This window comes from Typha angustifolia, chromosome 8 (genome assembly GCF_048772165.1).
Source record: "Typha angustifolia cultivar Huaian chromosome 8, ASM4877216v1, whole genome shotgun sequence".
In the NCBI taxonomy this organism is placed as follows: Eukaryota; Viridiplantae; Streptophyta; class Magnoliopsida; order Poales; family Typhaceae; genus Typha; species Typha angustifolia.
Window position 1 is genome coordinate 2079362 of NC_133246.1, and position 20414 is coordinate 2099775.

At 36.3% G+C, this 20414-nt stretch overlaps 1 protein-coding gene across 2 annotated transcripts in view; it reads right to left on the reverse strand.

Moving 5' to 3' along the window:
- Positions 1-792: 792 nt before the first annotated feature.
- LOC140764442 (myosin-6-like) overlaps positions 793-20414 on the reverse strand; it is a 29504-nt gene continuing 9882 nt past the window's right edge. The window contains exons 12-39 of one of the 2 annotated variants that reach the window (XM_073103014.1): positions 18865-18922; positions 18217-18318; positions 17141-17178; positions 16896-17022; positions 15147-15314; positions 14910-15041; positions 14676-14785; positions 14500-14560; positions 11557-11734; positions 11224-11429; positions 10775-10894; positions 9997-10095; positions 9492-9704; positions 6632-6771; positions 6388-6511; positions 6259-6297; positions 6075-6164; positions 5832-6002; positions 5035-5190; positions 4744-4926; positions 2877-3029; positions 2731-2801; positions 2549-2648; positions 2391-2447; positions 1952-2008; positions 1770-1850; positions 1375-1445; positions 793-1299 (exon numbers count right to left, since the gene is read on the reverse strand). In XM_073103014.1, coding sequence (XP_072959115.1) covers positions 1185-1299; positions 1375-1445; positions 1770-1850; positions 1952-2008; positions 2391-2447; positions 2549-2648; positions 2731-2801; positions 2877-3029; positions 4744-4926; positions 5035-5190; positions 5832-6002; positions 6075-6164; positions 6259-6297; positions 6388-6511; positions 6632-6771; positions 9492-9704; positions 9997-10095; positions 10775-10894; positions 11224-11429; positions 11557-11734; positions 14500-14560; positions 14676-14785; positions 14910-15041; positions 15147-15314; positions 16896-17022; positions 17141-17178; positions 18217-18318; positions 18865-18922 — 3220 coding nt within the window. In that variant the 3' untranslated portion in view covers positions 793-1184. Of the gene's footprint in view, positions 1300-1374; positions 1446-1769; positions 1851-1951; positions 2009-2390; positions 2448-2548; positions 2649-2730; positions 2802-2876; positions 3030-4743; positions 4927-5034; positions 5191-5831; positions 6003-6074; positions 6165-6258; positions 6307-6387; positions 6512-6631; positions 6772-9491; positions 9705-9996; positions 10096-10774; positions 10895-11223; positions 11430-11556; positions 11735-14499; positions 14561-14675; positions 14786-14909; positions 15042-15146; positions 15315-16895; positions 17023-17140; positions 17179-18216; positions 18319-18864; positions 18923-20414 lie in introns of both variants that reach the window. The other variant, XM_073103013.1, reaches the window with a different exon arrangement.

Below are 20414 nucleotides of genomic sequence, written 5' to 3' on the forward strand. Positions count from 1 at the left end.
TGGGTACTGTTTAAATGGTTGTAAATTAGTTTAAAATTATGATTGAATTTGCACACTTGTTTTAAGCTCCGGATTATCGAGTATAAGCATTCCGTATATATAAAGTGGGCCGAACCCAATAATATAAAGTGAAGGAGACAACACGGGAAGAATATACAGGAAGAGAAAGAGGGGCTGCCTTCAACTAATTCTCCGAATCCGAGCCTCCTCCTGAAGACTCAAACTGTTCCTCTCACAAGTAGCCAGCATATTGATTTTTGTGTTCTAACTTCTAGCAAATTATATTATTAAATTTAAGGGGGCCACTTCATTTCACCAATGACTACTTGCACCACCACTTCTTGTCTCACTTTATGAGACATCACTGGAAATCAGTAAATTGTCATTTCTTTCTTATACACATAACTTGTCTTAATCATATCTTATGCGTCTTCAAAGAGGATAGACAACCAACTGATCAAGGGCTATCTATGCAACTGACAAAGCAAGCACTGACTACTGAGGACTGTGTGAATAATTAAGCTGTTAAACCAGATGGCAAGAAGTAAGTACTCCAGCTCATGAAATAGTAGCATGTACAAACTCTGATGTAGTTGGCAGCAAAAGACCTGTCTCTGTGATGGTCAAGAGTCAAAGATGCTGGTGACAGAAGAATTCAACAAAAATTTAGATCACTGGATGTTTCTGTGAGACATACGGGACATTGCCTACTCTGGCTAATGTTATATAAAATAGATCAGAAATATCTTTCAACAAACACACTTACAATAATGCGAAGAAACAGATCTAGTATAAATATGCTCTCTGAATTTGTCGCTTTACAATAATGCGATGTTTTGTACAATGAAAAGGAGGGCGATGTCTTGAGACACTGAACGATGCTACTTGCCGACAAAGAATGCTGCTTGACTAAAAAGAAACACACTTTAGACGCACTATGGGAGGGTAAAGTAAAATTCATCCCAACCCAATCAACCAAAACTTCGGAAACTCACACCCCTAAAGAGAATAAATTAACATACAAGCCCACTAAGGCGACTGGCTGTAAAATCAGAAGCAAACTGAAAGAAAAAAAAATGGTGTGAAATGGGCTGAACTTTCATCTTTTTAAAAATGCCCAAAAATCCATCTTGGAGGAGAATATTGTGGGTGAATGCAAACACAATGCTTGGCTTTTGTAAGCCCTAGCCCTGTAAAAACTGGAAGGCTGGGTTCTCAAGAAGCTCCTTTGGTAGATCGACATCTGAAAAGTCGATATCTTTTATAGAACTTGATAAATCGTCAGCTGCAAAGGGAATGCTGCATGAAAGAATAAGGGATCTGAGCAAGTCTACACCTTACTTGATGTGCCACAATTTACAAAATATCTCCTACCTTAAATCATCATCCAGCAAAAAGGCACTGTCTGTATCCTCCGTCATTGACGCCCTCATGTTTCCAAGGACCTGCAGATGAACAACGAAGCAATGTTACCGGTCATACTAGGGCATGCACACAAGATTGAGAACACTGACCAATGGAAAGGAAAAGTGTTGCAATTAAGCAAATACAACATGAAACCTGTCAATTGTTTTGAGATCACTCTTTTTTCCCTAAATTAAAGCATACTGAGAGGATGCAAGTAAAAGTCAAAATAACAGAAAATGGACAGTAAGAATAGGATATGCATAGAGTTAAAGACCTGGTAGTTTATTATATAATATGGCCTGACTAAAAGAGAAAGGTGCAAAACTAAATGATATTCATTTATTTCAGTTCTCTGCACTTACAGTTGAAGACACACTTTGGCTGTTGTATTTGTCATCCCAATACTGAGTGCAAATTCTGTAGAGCTGTTGGACATTCAACACCTACATAAAGAAGAGTTAGAGCAGATGCAATGAGGGAAGTGAGCTTAGGAATGTTTAAGTTCAAGCCTGCATGTGTCACACAGAGGGGGAGGGGGTTTTACCGGGCAGAGGTCACTGACTATCTCATCATAGGAAACTCTGTACTTCTGAAATATCACCTGTACAGTGGCACAAAAAGGATACACATATTAACATTGATATGATTGTAAACAAGAGAAGTTTTAAATTGTGAACTAAATAGCAATCTCTTCCATAGCAATTGCATGGGCCCTCAATGCAAATTACAAGAGATAAATTTAAGCCAAGATCATGATAAGCTAGTATGGATGTTGTAAGCACGACGTGCAAAGTACTGATAGAAGAAATAAATCTACAAACAAGAAGATCTACAAATTGAGTCCCTACAAATCTGTGGATATGCATCAGCATCAAATGCAATATGAGCCTATAAATAATGCTGTCTAATTCTTAAGGATAACAAGAACTACTTAACATTATACAAACTGACATGTCTAATGTTATCAGTCATGCATTACTTACCAAGAAACCTACAGCTTGCCTTATGTGCTTAAGTTCATCCCAACAAGATCCAGCATACTGCAAATGTTTGACATAGAAGCAAGCAGAAAGTAAGACATACTCAGACGCCAACACAAACATATGGTTCAATATGTCACATTAAACATTGAATTTGTTACCTCTGGTTTCACTCGTGTACACCACAACTCTAATTCTGTCAGACCATATTTCACATACTCCCCATTACTAAAAGAGCAACACTCACGACGCAAGAGGAGACTGACAAAAAAAAGCAAGGAATTGCAAATAAGTTAGAAATATCACAAAGAGAATAGGTTAAACCAAAAATTTCAATATTCACCTATTGAACAGTTGAACATTGATGAATGAAAAAATCTGAGTAAAAATCTTCTGAATAAGAATTCTGGGCACCTGAAAAGCATCAAATATTACACATCATCGAGCCATTCTAAGCCATTCAATCTACTTTCACGAAATAATGCTTACATAGTTTCCTTGCAATGTGTCCAGAAGGTTGTCGAGGTTGTTAATGATGCTCTGCCAATGACTTCTCCCTTGACTAGAATTTCTACTAAAGGAACGTCCTCTCGCCATACTTGAAAGCCCTCTCACCATACTTGCTTTTGCTGTTCTTGGTGCCTTAAATTTCCAATCAATTATTAGTAAGACAGTCAAAGATCTGATGACATAAAAGTCGTGCAAGAGATGCAGGTGAAAAATCTGAAGAGGGTGGTACTGAAAAAGTTAAATGCAAATCAATGACAAACTAAATTAGGTATCAACTCAAAACAATTAATATGTAGATCAATGGGGGGCCATAAGCCCGGAAGAGAAAGAGAATAAGGCACTTGGCGTACAATATAAAATGTATAGTAGGTATGGAGTATGTCTCTCTGAATAGTACAATTTTGCATATGATTTATATTGAGATAGTGCAGCGTTTTCCTGACAACATTGTTAGTCTGGTCTTTGGTCCAACTTAATATTTGGAAAAGTATTGGAACTTTCTTTTGCTAACTCATCAAGGATAACTCTGGCAAATCAATAGGTAATATCCATATTGCATCATTGTTGACTACTTGTAATTACTGTTACATGGCACATGAAAGGTACATAGTCTTTCATTTTTTTTGGTAGCAAATGGGAAAAAAAACTCTTCTTTTCTTATCCTTGCATAACAGAATTGAACAAATCCATAAACTACCCTGCCGTTCCTTACACAATGTTAAGAATACATATAACATTACAAGATATGATCTCTACAAAGGTTTAGAAAGGTCAACACTCAACATATAACTTGTAATAATATCTTTGGTCTCTAATATGTACTTTATAGATATTAAAATACTAGAGAAGATCCATGGGTCTTTCAATACATCCTAGAGTCAAAGACTTCACTGCATAGTGCATATGATTTTGATCGACTTGCCTTACTGTTCTGCCTTATTGGTTGATCAAGTTACCCAACAGTCCATAAGTTTTTTATACCTTTTATGTCAATCAGCATCCTAGCCACCACATCGTCCCTAGTGGAGTGCAACAACTAGAATATCTTTCCTATTACAAACCCAATTTGTGATAAATTTATCATATACTTTCTAGTTGACAGATGCACAAGGTTATCCTGCAGAACATGCTAATGGAAGTCCCATGCATTTGTACAAGCTACAAGGAATCTGCCAAGATGTCTATATTTGTTAATTTAGACTTGGCTATATGGAGTTCAGTTAGAAAGTATTCTCTCTTGATAAAAGGATGACTATAAAACCTGTATGAAGTAATTGAAGTTAGTATTGCTAATAGATTAGAAAAGGAAAAATATGCATCATGCAATGTAGTGAACCTTTTCATAGACCTACATATCTTTTACATGTCAATTCGTGCCTCCTACTGTCAACTGGTAGGCATATCAAAATGGAAAATGTGAAATGAATTTTATGGACAATTAAATCTAAAATGTATATATATTGTGTATGTGTGTGTATATATAAATATATATAAGTATAGAACTTGAAGCATGAACAAATATTGAAGCTTATCCATTACGACAATTCCACAAGTCAAGAATGAAATATATATTTCAAGTAATACAGCTCCTCATGTCATGATACACCAAATTAGGCAAATTATATATCTCTCAGCTTTTGGTTTTACTGTCACCATTCTATTTTTGTGAAGGCAACTGAACTTGCAAATTTAAGATCTCACAAAAGCCAGCATCCCCTTTTCTCAAATTTCATACTCTTTACACTTTCTCACTCTCTCCTTGAGCAAATTTATATGTTAAATATATATTGGGATGCACAGAGAAAAGGAAGGGGTGGACAACGAGACCAGAAAATAATAATATTACCTGGATACACAGTGAAAGTATGGAAGTCAAGTCCTTCTTCACATTATCACGTATGATTCCAAATATCTTCTCCACATATGCTGTAAGTTGCTGCTTGAAAAGCAAGGCAGGGTATTTGGCCTCAACTTGGCGGTTGACAACCATTCCATCCACAGAAAGGTTTGCAGATGAAGAGCGAAACCCCTAAGAAGTACATATTACATAATAAGAAAGTCAAAAAAGGGCTAAAGTTCATTCAGCAAAATAACAGCCTAGTAGCCTAATTTCATGCAGTTAGGTGTCATCACAAACCAGTGCCATTCTCCCAAATAATGTTGTTGGAGGGGGTGGTTTCCGATGTGGAGTAGACACAGTTGAACCAGCAGCTTTTAGATTCTTTTGTAGCAAAAATAATAAAGCAGATGCATTTGATAACCAATAAGCAAGATCCTCATTGCTCTCCTGGTTCTGCATCATATGTTTTGTCAATAAAAACTGCAATCAGATGATGGACGCTATAGATTTTAAAGAGCGTAGTAGCAATGAGCAAGTTGAAGAGAGCAGAATATAGAATTTACATGCCAAGCAATTTATCAAGAACAGTGATATTTGTCATTGAGGTAGTACTCGGGGTATTATTAGCATAGTTGATCCTCATGATTGTGGTCTCTCAATTAATGTGATCAGATAAGCGATTGCCAGCTGAATTCTTCGAATCAGGACTATGTGGATAACTGATTTGAAGTTGATGATTGGCTACCAGGTTACTATTAATTATTTGTTAGCTTTCAAGGTCACATAGTTGATTTTGTAATTGAAAATTAGCAGTTTCTCCAGACTAGGTAGAATGTCAATTGAACATCCCTCTTGCAATGCACCTTTATTTAATTAACTTAAATTTGGCATCTTGGAAGATTAGATCAAATGCTTTCATGTGGACAATTGGAGGATTTAATAAACAAACTAGGAGCTATATAATAATAAGAATGACAACCATGTAATTGCCCATAGAAAACAAGCTATATTTTTCCCTTTACATACTAAATAGTTCTTGATCTAAGAGTTGATCCTAACAAGACAATCAAATTTCAACAATGAACAATAAGTACCTCAATTACTGAACCAATCATCTGGATAAGTCGGTCAAAGACACTTGTCTTTTCTGCTTCAAAGGACTTCCAATGAAGAAGACACTTGTATATAGTAAATGCAGCCACTGGTTTTCCTTGGCTGTGTTCAATTCTTCGAGTAAGACAATCAATAAGTGTATCAACACTCTCCTGTATGAAAATAATGTCAGGGTCAAACACTGTGAGTCTAACAAACATGATTGATTGCACAAGGAACCATACATATATATGCTGTCTTTCAATAAATGATCTTCTTAGCTTAGGATCAGAGCTGCCATAATCCTTAAAAGATGGAGGCGCACTTTGAGGTTCCTGCAAGAAGATGGTGAGCATCAGGAGAAAGTTACTACAATACAGACAATGAAGAAGATAGAGCAACAAGTGGTATCTGATATCCATTTCAGACCTTACGACCCATGCTATGTGGCCAATCATTATCCAAATTCTGCAAAATCTTGAAAAGGAGACAGACATGAGAAAAGAAAGATTTCTGAACAGAAAATTGGAAAATTTAAACATATATCTATATATGTACATGTTTTAAAGGAGTTGTAGGAACTTCTGGATGTTCAGGGGCTTGTTTTACAGGAGAATGTAACAAGGCCTGCTGCCGGAGAACCTGACTTTCAGATTCCATGTTAGCCAGCTTGTCTTGAAGCCTGTCATGAAATTTACATAACTATCTTAGAAAGTAGTACGCCAAAAGTAAACAACCAATTCTTTTTTACCAAAGGAATGTGTCATTAAGGAAGACCTAAGGAAATACATCAAATGAGTACCTTTGCACTGAATTATTCAATTCTATTAACTTAGACTCTGCCTCCACAGCTTTTTTCAGCCTTTCCTCGCTAGTTCTGCTTGTTTCTTCATACTTCTTCTCAGTTTCATGAATCTTTGTCTCGAGAGAGGATACCAAGGCCTGCAAGTCAGAGAAATGGATATTGTGAAAAAGAATCATTTGGACGCAACAAAATAATCTCCATACCACAGGCAAAAACAAACCAAGTTGATACAATTATATAGAATGAAATATATACAGGAAATTTGCAGATGACACCACATTATTGGTTTATTGTAGTCAAAACCTACATTATCAGAATTTGCAAAACGACACCTGGATTCTATCAAACGTACTCCAAAACACCCTACAGTTATTTTTCTAGTATGACCTAAATCCTAGACAGATTAGAAGTGAATAACCATACATTGGAAGTTACTAAAATACCCTTGCATGTCAGAAGTTAATTATAGCAATCCAACCCAAGGCCTAACTAATAAACTAAAAGCCCGAGTGGCCAAGTCCCAACTCCCTATAAACCCAACCAAAGCTCCATTTCTACCTCGCTATCTCATCTCCGTACTTTGCTCCCAACCACTTCTTTTCAATGGAGAAAAATGTTGGCTAAGCAGCAGCCATTCGCCAGCACAACCTGCCCTAGCACATCAACGTGGACTTGCCATTGAGGTCGCTAGAAAGGATTCATCAGGTAGGCCTTCTTTTTGGTCTTAAAGGGCACCATACCTCCTAGAGTAATTGAAGAAGAATCGAAGAATCACAAATGACTTGACAAGTAATTTGGAAAATTAAGGTTTTTTGAAAACAACCTCTAGAACATTTATAAGATCCAAAAGAACAGTGAGAAAACTAGAAAAGTAGTGGAAATCATAAGTAAATACACTGCACATACTATCCAGTCAATTTAATGATAATGCCTTTTCACTTGCATCTATGTGGTCGCATAATCTATTCCCTTTACAAGTTCTTGACAAATCCCAATATAGTAGCATACCATTATGAACTCCCACCAAACATGAGCAAGAATCAAATTCTTTTGCTTGTCCCTGTTCTGTCTCTGGTATGATCTCCAAGAGCTCAAGCTGACAAGAACAAAGTGCTCCTTTGGATGCACATATGCTTCTCTTTATCTGTTAACATCAACTCGTTTCCATAGTATTTAAGGGCCCCTTTGGTTTGAGTTCAGAGAGGGTTTCTGAAATGGTTTAGGGATCTCTAACCTAGTTCAGTAATCAAACGTCTTTTTATCTTTTTTATACCTAATCAAATTTACTTTTAAAAAATCAAGACTAAGAAATAAGATCAACTAATCAAGTTCGAAGCTTAATCTCAAACCAAACAAACCCTAAGAAAACTCAACTCAAGCTTATTGGCCACAACAATTTCCATTATCTTTTCTTATACATAAAAGAATTAAGTGGGAAAGGGCATGAGGTCGTAGAATTAGCTGCTCCAATGGGGCTATGGACCACTAGTTGGGATGCTCCACCCAAAGGGCTTATTGCCACGATAGTCTAGTTGAAAGCTATCTAGAGGGATCATGCCGCCACAACAACCACATATTAAGGCCATCCATCACTGATGGGGCTGCACCGACTGGATTGGTCCTCTAGGGAAGAAGGATTCACTGTCAGATTTGGTGCTGTGAATATGTAACTGTGAATTTTGTTGTAATTTTGGGAATAAGAAATTATCAAATTAAAGCTAACATAATATTCTATTCGAGATTCCTTTCCATCAAAGGACATTCTCGGTCTGCTCAACTTAACCCCAGGTGATTTTAGGAAATTTTTACATTTTAGGATAACACGTGTTAACCATAAAAAAGCTAATACTGTAGGGTGTATTTGCAAGTTCCAATATATACATCTACATGCTTATGCGTATCACAGAGAGCAGTTTAGAGCAGTTCCTTAAGCAGCACAACTGTGCAACTGGTACTTCTGCTCCACAATTGAATATGGTATCCAAATCCTATCTTAGTTCGATGTGCTATAACACTACAGACATTCCCCAGGTTAATAAAACTAGGCAAGTTTTCTCACTTATACTTAGAACTTGGTTTAACATACTTGATAATTAACCCAATGGGGGAAATGCAACACAAATATCGATGGCCATGACAAGTAACATATATTGATACTGGCATTTCTATACTCTAGAACAGTATAAGTAACTCCTCATCAACAATGGGACTAACAAGGTACTGCTCTCTATTAAAGTTATCAGGTTGGGTTTACCAATGCAAGATGTGCTGATCCTGTATTACCTCATGCCACCACATTATGAACTACTTAATCAATAATGGCTAGTTGGCATGAATGCATTCCATGATGCTGACACATAGATTGCCAATTGCTCACCAGCCCAGGGACAAGAAGCATTAAGTCAATCCTTGGTGCCCACAACATCTACATACCTAAATATGAGCGTATCTGTACAAATATGTGTATATAGGAGTATCTCTAATTGAATTACACCAGATATAATATTCTGTTCTTATATACAATTCTAATGTTCCCTCAAAACCCTAGAACATGTTGCCTTTCCCTGATTGCCTTCTAGATTACATCTTCTGCACCTCATTCAGAATCTATCTCCTCGAGCCAGGGGTAGAAATGACATTAGAGAAGAGATTCCAGCTAGACAGGTTATTGGATATTGCAAATTATCTATTCTATAATTCTTACAAGTCGCTAGAATATGTAGATCAGTAGGTATTGATAATAAAAAAACTGACTTCAACATGTAAATCTGAATGCAATTTAAAATCATGTAACATCTCACAAGAACAGAGATCAACATAATATAATGGAAAGAAAAGATATGTGAGTCATGCTCACCTTGAGTTTCTCATTTTCAGCAGTAAGTTTATCTGTCAGAGCTGTATCAATGACAGGGACCTCTTTTATCAAAGCAGCTTTTTCAGATGTCATTTTAGCATTTTCCTGCTCCCTTATCAACAAATCCTTGGTTTCCTTGAACTTCAGTTGCATATCCTGCAAGGCTAACTGCAACTTTGCATTTTCTTGAGTTTTGGCTTCTTCCATATCAGCCTATAGGAGAGGAATCAAAGCTTATGAATAACAAAGACAAGGCCAATCACCAGATTAAACTTGTACTACCTGCACATGTCTAAGGAACTAGAACATTTCTAGTTGGCAAATCTTTTCCAGAGCCATTGAATATAAACACGTAACACTAAACAGCCTTACAATGGTACAGTAACTATTCTTATCTGCTTTAATGACGCAACAGTGATAACACTTCAGTAACTCAGTCTACTTCAAGATTTTAGAGAAACAAAGCAGAGAATCATTACAAAGATGAGCAGAGCCCAGTGATTACCCGCATTCTTTTCTCCAGCTGTAGTCGCCAAGTAAGCTCCTCTACTTGCTTCTCTAACTTATTTTTGGCAGCTTGTAAAGCACCAGTTTCCTTTGCAGCCTGTAAACAAATATCCAGTCAGGAGACAAGAAAACAATACCTGAATTTCATCATATGAATCAATTGTGGTAACCCTATCAATGTGGGGAAGAAATTGACACCATGTCGATCACGTCCCACCTACAATGTTTCTCTTCACCGTAACTCCACCTCTCACTGGCACTTCCCATGCCACCATGATGACAACCGTTGTTCTAACTGATCTAACACTTAGAACATCTTTTTCCTAGAAATGCAAGCATAAAAATACACATCTAAATATTGTATTTCTTCTCACATGTTCTTTATGTGAATCCTAGTCATATGAACCAAAGTCCTTTGCCTTTCCAATTTGCATGGCTTAAGGGCTTCAAGCTTGGCTAGGTCAAAATCGTTGAGATAGTATGAAAAATAGATGAACCAAAGAAGACATTGAAAGTTACGATATAGGAAATGAATTATAGAAATTTGTGGAAATACTTAAAGAGACTATTCGATAATCAATGTTGTGTGAGAAATTTGGGATATTCCACACAGTAAATACAGATGTTACGATGCTTGGTATGAATGTGAAACCAAATGTATTTTTCTCTAGAAGCATATGATGACCATATCATCATAATTACCCACATTAGCCCTAGCACTTGAAAAAGAAAGTGTCCAATTTTCTCTTAACAGATCACAAGATATATCTTCTTACTATTTTTAGTTTTCGAAGCTCTCTCCTGGCCAATTTTCCTCTCCAAGCACATTGAGTGATAATTGCCGCCTTCTTTAGCTTCATATATGCTGACTGTATCAAGTAACGCCGGCAATGACTCTGTAATAAGAAGTAAAAGAGATTGAAAAAATTGAAAACTTTATTAACGAATAACAATGTATTAAATGAAAAGTTTGAACTAGTAGCGGTATATTGAGTTTGTATGTGTAACTAAAAAAGACGACCATGCCATACTGTGATATACATCTTAGCTCCAGCATTTCAGAATTATATTGACTGCCAGTTGAATGCATATAAAGAAGCAAGAAAACCAACTGAATACAACATAGCCTTTCAGAAAACAGATAGAAAATAAAACAATGACACTGATATGTATTATCCAGAAAAAAAAAAAAAGCAGAATCAAGTTTCTGGTAATGTTCATTTACTTGAATAACAGTTGCAGCTCTTGTCTGCCGCCTGAAACGAAGTTCCTCACGAGCAGCCATACCACGTACACCAGCTTGAATAATGATGGATGCGGAGGATAGATCTCTGTAAGTTTTTCTTGCATGGTACATGCGGAAGCATGTCTGAATCCTCAGTGAAGCGGCCTCTCTACGCATGTTCTCATAATATTTCCGTGCAATTTGTCCTTCAACAACATTAGAGTTTAAAGCTTTTATATCCACCCAAAAAAGACTATTATTGCATTAAATGGAAAGAGCACATCAAGATATCTAATAGGGAGCAATCAAAGTTGCACATTATAGATATGTTACCTCTGCATATAGCCTGAAATTGTGTAGCTGATTTGCGGAGCAAAATAAATTTTTTATGAGCCAGAAATGAGCGAACTTTCCTTTGAATAATGCTGGCAGATCGTCCTAACACTTCATTCCTGCAGGCATCTAATTGAGCCATCTGACCCGCCCGGAGAAACACCTTTGTTTTCCCTATCTGGAAGATTTGGGTGACATAGAAAGTTTATAAGATAATGATCTATATAATAATGTACAGAAATTATAGAGTTACAGAAGTCAGAAATTAAATATCAATGTAGTGAATTCATCTTCATTACTATGCCCTTTATTTACTTATGAAAAGAATATAGCACCAAACAAGGATAAAAAGACCATTCCCCAGAGACAAACTTGCGTTGCATTTTTGTAGAAAAAAGCTTCATCTTTCTTGTACTTGTTATAGGAGCTGATAACACAACCATGGCTTAAGTTGTTCATGCTGGTACAATCAAATTTTCTAATTTCTAACGTTCATCATCCATCTGTGTATCTAACACAACTTACAATCAAAAAGAAAAAATCAGGAGAAAAACAATGACAAATTGTACTACATTTAATTTGAAAAGTTTTAGCATGTTCTGTCAGTATCAATTTATCTAGTACATAGTGAAAGGAGAATCCTTATCAGCTGATTAATCTCATTTTTCCTCTTCATTTTCCATTCAATCATGTTCCAGTTGATCTCCCTGAACTACTACACAAAGGAGATGACAAATGAAACCACATTAGAGCAATAGAACTAAATCTCATGTTACCAGACAATAATTCCTGCTTCTCCTATTTGGCTACTATGAAGTGAAAAGCTACAAAGAATCTCATGGATATGAAGTAGGCAAGTTGGATGCGTTAAAGGGGCAGTTAAACCCATGGATCTCAAAATCAGCCGATTCTAAGTCGGATCAGCCATAACTGATCCTAATCAAACCGGTTTCGGTCCGGTTTTGGCTATTATCGGCCGGTATCGGTCGGATTCGGCATAATTGGCCAAAACTCAGTCGTAGCAGCTGAAATTAATTTTTTTTAAGATTCAGGTCGAGTTTAAAATATATCTATCCTAAGAGACATTAATAATTAATGTCATCAACTGCTTTCTTTTCAAATTTTTCGTTTTTTACTCTCTATCTCTCACACATTTTTCTCTCATTCTCACATTTCACCGAGTTCATTTGGCGACCGTTCCAGTGAACCCTTTTGGCTAGTTTATACTTTGGTGAACTCGGATAAGTTTCTTTTCTCATTTTCTTTCCTTCTTTCTCACCCACTTTTTAACTCCTTTTTTCTTACTGCTATAGAACAACAATTGAGAGATCTCTCTCTTCATGTTATTCTGCAGTAATAACTTACGAGTATAAAATTTGTCTAATTCAAGTCGAAATTCATTATAGTTTTGAGTGGATTTTTTTAAAGTTTATGTGACTATTTTTTTTTCTTATTTTTTTGTTATTTTGCATAATTAAAAATAGTTCGATCCAATACGAACAGCCAATATAACTGATACAGCCGATACATATTGTTTCCTTTAACAACCGATCTCGATCCCGATACCGAGTTTTTGAACCTTGATTAAACCTTTTTTAAATGGTGAGCACATCTTTCATTGACTCATTATTCTGCATCATAGCTGCACATCCTACCGTGAACCTCCTGATCTACAAACCAGACTTCAAAATCTGCACCACTTAATTCATATTGTACAGCAGAGCAAACTAGCAGTCATGCTATTTTCTTGCTCAAATATGTTTTCCTTCAACCCTCCAGCCCTTTCTTCCATTTCCCTAGTAATATATGTCAAACCTGGTCCATACCTCAAATCAAGTCTAAGGATTCATCAATAAATAGTTCTTGTTAATTACTCAAAAAAAAAAAAAAATCGTCTAAAGCTTCTCTTAAAAGTTAAAATAATGAGAAAAGGAATATGCAATTGTTCCAGATGTTCATCAACTGTTTGCAAGATTGCTACACATGTTGCTAACTATATAGTTACGCCTGACTGAAAAAACAAAACAAAATCACAGATATTGTTTTTCAATTTCTGTTACCTGATGTTCCTAGCTCAGTTATATAAGGAAATATTGATATTAAGGGATGACCCAGAGAACAGGATGGAAGTCAGTTGACTCTATTCATTAGTATCAACTATCATAGTGAAAAGTAAAACTCCATAAATTGCAAAAAATAACGTTTTAACAGATAAGAACACAGATAATGAAGTTAAACCAGTCTTTGCTTCGGTCACAAAAGAAAAAAAAAAAAGAAAAAAAAAGAAAGACATATGTTCATACAAATTAATCAGCATGAGGTCAAAGGACAGTTTAGATGATCAAGTGCACATTAGATAAACAGTAGGATACTGCATCAATTTATGAGAATGCCTAGTCTCGACATTATAATTGACATATCTAACATAATTAAGAGTGATGTTGAAGAGCAATTAGTTCTTTGAGTGTAGTACTTCTTTCAAAGCTATCTGAGCCCCTCTCAACTAATTTTTGACTTCACTTCCTCTCAGTTGCTTTTTTACTTTCATTAAAAAAGAAAGAACTCCTAAGCCCAGATTATTTTAGGCTTTGTTTGGTTTGAGGTTAAGCTCTGAACTCGATTAGTTAGTTTTATTTCTTAGTCTTGATTTTTTGAAGAGTAAACTTGATTAAATATGAAAAAGATAAAAAGATGTTTGATTATTGAACCAATTTAGGGTTCCATGAACCAATTTAGTGGGGGTCTCTAAACTCAAAACAAGCAAGACTTTAAAGTCTGCAGCTTAAGATTCTTTTAGAGCTTGCAACTTAAGATAGAAAACTGGTATGCTAACAGATTGCACTCTGGAAAGTGCAGATGGACTTTGTTCTCCCGGTGAATAAAAAGAACAAGAGAGACAATATTACAACTTTACAAGTTCACTACCATTTTTACCCTATTTACCTGATATCCTTTTAGATCCACCTTCTCAAGCAGCCTCTTTACAGCAGTGACTTCATCATAACTGATAAGGGGGAAAAGAAAAAAGAGAAGAAAAACAAAAATACAGATGCATGTATTAACTATTAAACTGAATGGCAAAATGTCTAGAAACTCAACTCAAGATATTCAAACATTACCGTCCACCCATAGTTTCTGGTGCCAAGACGCCAAAACGATCTAGGAATTCATCAAATGTACGCCTTGTTGGATATCCTGCACAGCTTATCCTAATTGCCTCCAGCACTCCCTAGTAACAAAGATAGATGCAGAATGTATGTCAAGTAGAATGATTGTTCCCTAATGTGCATGATTTCATGTCAAGAAGAGTGATTGTTCCCTGTCCATACGCAAGAAGTTGAATATCAACTTACCCCACATCTGAGCTGCTGGATAACATTACTATTCTCAAATATCGCTGGCTTAAGAAGATTGTTCGGCTTAACACAGCGAATATAGTGTGGCTCTGTAGCACTCAAAGTTTCTAATAGAGCTTGCAATTGTTGCTGAAAAGTCATAGACAAAGGACACTCAAGAAAACGTAGTGCAGATCATGTAGAGAAGTTATTAGATAATACAGTGCGCAATGAACCAACAAATCATGACCATACCTTAAACCTTGACCCTATTGAAGAAAATTTTGAAGATTTAGATGACTCAGAGAGAAGGGGAAATAGCCTTGAGACAAAGGGACACTCAGAAGCATTTAATAGGGCTTGATGCTCATTGACAACATAATCTTTGTTCTTATCAATAAACAGCTCCGTCTGATATGTTACCTGGAAAAAAAGGAAGAACATTTCTTAAATAAATACTAATGAAGTAGCAATAAGCACATCGGGTGTCAATGGTCTGCACTAACCCACATTCCAACAGGTCCAACCACTATGAGACTGGGATGAATAATTTGGCCCTTGACCTGGTTCTGGACGTCGGTTTAATTATTGGGCTGAGTGAAGCGAGAGAAAAGAATAAGAAACTGAAGCAAAAGAAGAAATGACATTTTTGTAGATTAAGAATTGATGTTCAATCAGTAGTTGCTTCTTCTTTGTTTCTTTGTCTCATTTATTTAGTGTCTTTCATACACATCAAATAAGATTAAGAAAGGTGAGAAGGAATTTGACCCTCTAGATGATGGATTCACCGGGGAAAGTGATCATATGGGTGATTGGCTGCAAGATGGGAAACATGAGGGCTCGTTTCTTTTGTGAGACTAGGAATCTACTAAAGTAACTAAACCTTCCAGATTATGATGATAGGGATTAAGGAGGAAGGAGTTATAGGCATGAAGGCATGGACTAGGGAGCCTGTCGAAGTGTCTCCACAGATTCCGGCAGGGGACAATGATTTTCTGTGCCAGTTGGCATGGCACATGCAAGGTCTGATACTGGCACCAGTGCTTGGAGCTGTCAAACAACCCCAATACCACTAAGTGAGTTCTGGACGGCACCTATTCAATAAGTGAAAAGAGACATCTTTTCTCACTCACTTTTGTTGCTTTCTCCAAGGATGGAGAAGACAAGATGAATGGAGAGATTTCACTTTGCTGTGAGTTTCTTCCTCTCTTCTCCAATTTCTGAGATTTGGATAGTCCGAGAGGAAAAGAAGATGAGTGTTTTAGTGAAAAAGATAAGGATATATCAAGAATAATTCTCCTAAATTATCAATAATGAATGCCTAGTTGTTCTTGTAAAATATATGTAATAGAGGGAAGGCCTCTGCCAATATGTGAAAGGTGAGTTTTCCCAATAGTATAGGTGATGATATGCACAAAAAAAGGGGGAAAAAAAAGTCTTCTTGTAATTCATCTTTTAGTATTAGATTTCAACCTAAGCCTCTATAATTATTATCTTCAGGAGTCAGGACTAACCTTTCCATGCCATTTACCTTTCCAAGGTTCGATGTTATCAGTTCAACTTTAAGGATAACTCAAAACTGAAATTCTCAAACAGACCCTAAAGCATATGTTCAAAACTTTGACATGGAATGCACTTTCCCTACTCTCTCCTACACCAGTGCATTCTGCTTAGATGCAAGTTGCACCATATACTAATGCAAGCAACAATTATAAACTGTGGTATTAAACTTAATTTTAGGCATTCTAATGCATGAATGTTATTTTTTCAGATACTCCGCTAGTCCACTGAATTTTCACAGATAATAAATATATAAAGAAAATTGGAAGTCATAAAGGAAATGCAGCTCTTCTACATCTGGGCCTAAGCTCTAGACAGGATCTGATCCTAACTCAAATTTATATTCTCATGGACATTTGTTTTGCCTACATCTGGACCATGTTTTAGCACATTAACATCCCATTGACACCCGTAGATGGAGACAAACTAAAAAAAGCTACTCACATCACCAGCGTAGTGATGAATGGTAAAGTCGGACCGTGATAATTTTGGCTTGCTGAAGCGGGCATGATCTTTAAATGATTGATATAGCTTCTGAGCAAAGGTTTCATGAGTTGATCTTGGCAGCATGCTACAATAAAGAGAGAAAAGAAACCAGCTGTCTCAGCATCTCAACTATTTCAACTCTGTTAGAACTGATTTTGATATTTATAGAAATAAAGGAAATGCAATTATATAGTCATACATACCAAGTTTCATCTAGAAGAGCAATGATTCCCCCTGGTTTCTGAATAAAATATGGAAAATTGGAAGAAGAAGAAGAAGAAATATACTGTTACTTACAATCTAAGAAACGGAAAAGATTAGACAAATACTTTAAGTGATAAATTTAATATTTGTGAGTATTATTTCTAGAAGAGGAAAGGTATACAAGACATAGAAGAATGGCAAAAGATATATAACTAATCTCAGCTACACCAGAGAGAGTTGTATGTGGACCGAAGAAAAAACAACAAATATGCAGAATTTTCATGGATCTCATGCAAGAACACGTGATGTCACACTTTTTTTTTTGCAAAGATACTTGACTTTCCACAGAGAATTTTTTATTCAGCAATATGAGTTCTTTTTTTTTCATTTAGGCTAAACAGGATAACTTTAAATACATCCAAAGAAAGGGCAAACTTCCAGTGAATAGAACAATATACAGCAGTAAAGATGTGGAACTCACTAAAGGTACACTCGAAAAACTATTAATTCACATAATAATTTTTATTTCCCAGAAAATATACTCTTTTAATCCTAAAACAGACAAATAAAGCAAGTAATAGTATATCTAGGATGACATAAGATAAGGCTGAGGAAAGATTGTTAGCCTGGAGAATACCGAGAAAGAAGGGAGTGAAGCTTACCATCTTTACAGCAATGCTTAGTGAAAGAAAATAGCTCCAGCCAAATTAGAGATGTGGAAATCCTACTTGTTCTAATTTTCAGGTTTATTATCACACAAAAGGGTATGCAAATGTCTGCAGTACAAGACAGTTTCATAGTTCTTTGACATCTTTGGGGCACACTATTCCCAGTTTTCCTTCACTCGAGGTTTCAACTGTTTCTAGTTAAACTGATTTATGGTATAACCAGTATATGTATTATGTCTACATAATAAAAAAAAAGCCATCATAATAAGGTCTCAACTCTTTAACTTTGATAAATTTCACAGTACAAATTTTTCATACTTGAAATCTAACACATAAAACTATCATTTATTCATTTTGATAAAAAATAAAAGTACCCACTGATTTATTGATGAAGTAGACCAGAGTACCTTTTCAATGAGATCAAGAACATCTTTGTTGTCAATGAACTCAATATAACTCCAATCAATTTCTTCTTTTGTATATTCTTCTTGCTCCGTCTTAAAGACATGCTGTTTCATGAATCTAATGTGAGTGCAAAATCACTATATAGGACAAATATGCCAACAATTGGGATAGAAGATGTCATACAGATAATACAATATAGGGATAATTACACTTGGACCCCTTGACTATTGCCATATTTCCACATTTACCCCCTCATCTATTTTTCGTGACAAATCAACCCTCTTAATTAATGAATATTTCCAAAATGCTTCTTCCATTAGTTATTCATTAGATTTTTCTATTAAAAAATATGCTAGTGTCACATGATCAATTTTGGCCTCTCTAGGTATTATTTTACCCATATTTTAGAGGAAAAAGAGAGCAAAGTTGAGGATAAAATGGTTCTTTGATGTTTCTTATTAACATCGTCGGAGAGAGAGATTTTTCATAGTTTAAATGGTTAATATATACCCAAAAAATATTTTTTATAATTTAGGAGGTTAATAAGTACTAAAAGAAGATGAGGGAGTGCATCGGGCAAAAGTTCAGAGGATCTTTAGTGTAATTATTCCTAAAATATATTCAATAAAAAAGAGTTTTCCTGACCAAACCTGATTAAAATGTTGTTGCAGCTTTTCATTTGTCAGATTAATACAGAACTGTTCAAAGCTGCAAAATACAAGTTGTCTAAAACGTCACCACTGGCAAACATGGGGAAGATACTTTCAACTAATAAGTAGTACAAAAACAGCAGCCTATTGAAGCTCTGATATTGAAGAAGCCCATTATGATAACAAGGGGAGACACTACTATAAGAATCAAGTCATAAAATAAAAAGTTATGAAAATTAATAATAGTTCTAATGCCTAAAGAAATTATCAAGCAGAGAAACAAAATAAAGATAAGGCACTGTAACAATATATCAATAAGCTGTATTGGGATATAGGAGACAATGAATGCAAAAGCATTTCACATGCATTTTGCTCTAAAACAAAAAAGAGGTTCATCTTACTCCTTGCTCTGTAACTCTCAGAGGTTTCGAAGTAAGAACCACACATTCACTACCATGAAATACAAATGAAATGTTTCAAATTGTAAATGTCCTTGCAAAAGAAGCCATCCTACATAATGAGATATTATAGTACAAACTAAAGGGAAACAGCCCCTATTAAATATACTAATAAGTTATAAGACAAGGAAAGTAGGTTGAGAACCTCCAAAGTTATACCAAATAAAAGGCATACTAAGTAATAAATTTGACAAAGAACTATAGAGTTTAGCCACAGTCCACAGATACCAAATATTTTAATGATAGATAACTTTCCCTTCTTCTCTTGAACATAAAACTTATAAACTTTGGAAGTTATAACTGATGAAAAATAAAATCCCCTCCTACATTTCCTTCAATATAGTAAACAGTCAGAGCTAACTTTATTTCAGATCAAATATGCACTAACTCAAACTATTTTATTAGAACCTTCCTGACAAGGTCGGAGCCAGAAATTTCTTGTCCAGGGCCCAGTAGTGCTTAATTACATAGTTAAATGAGTTGTTTTGGAGGAAGATGGGGAGAAGGCCATGACCTCCCTTAGATGCATGATCATGTGGCTCTTTCCATGCCTCTAGAGAGTATATATGTAACACCCCAATCCACAAAAAAAAAAAAAGAAAGACTGACGCACGACCCTGCCACCCTCTGTCCTCTCTTCTCTTTCTTTTTCCTCTTCCCTTGTCGTGCACGCCACCTTCCCCACCTCCCCTTATCTCTTTCTTCCCCTCACTGTAGCCATCCCAACCCCCCCATTTCTCTCCACTGCTTTACCTTTTTCCCTCTCTCGCGGGTTGCCGACGTCGGAGCCGACGAAGCCGAGCGCGCGGATCACGGTAAGCCTCAACCTTGTCGTTAAATCTCGATAACTAGCTTCCCTTCCTCTCATGATCGTCCAAGGGCTCCGGTGGGAGGAGAGAAACCCTCGTGAGATTGGGCTTCGGGCCCTCATTGAGGAGAGGAGGCACGCTCCATGGTCGCCGACCATGGAGCGTGGCTCGTCGCCGTCGGCCCTCCTCCTCCCCTCTTTCTTTTTCTCCCCCCCCCCTACTTACCCAACGGCCTTGTGCTGCGCCGCCAGCCTCGTGCTACGCCGCCCGCAGTCCCGCAACC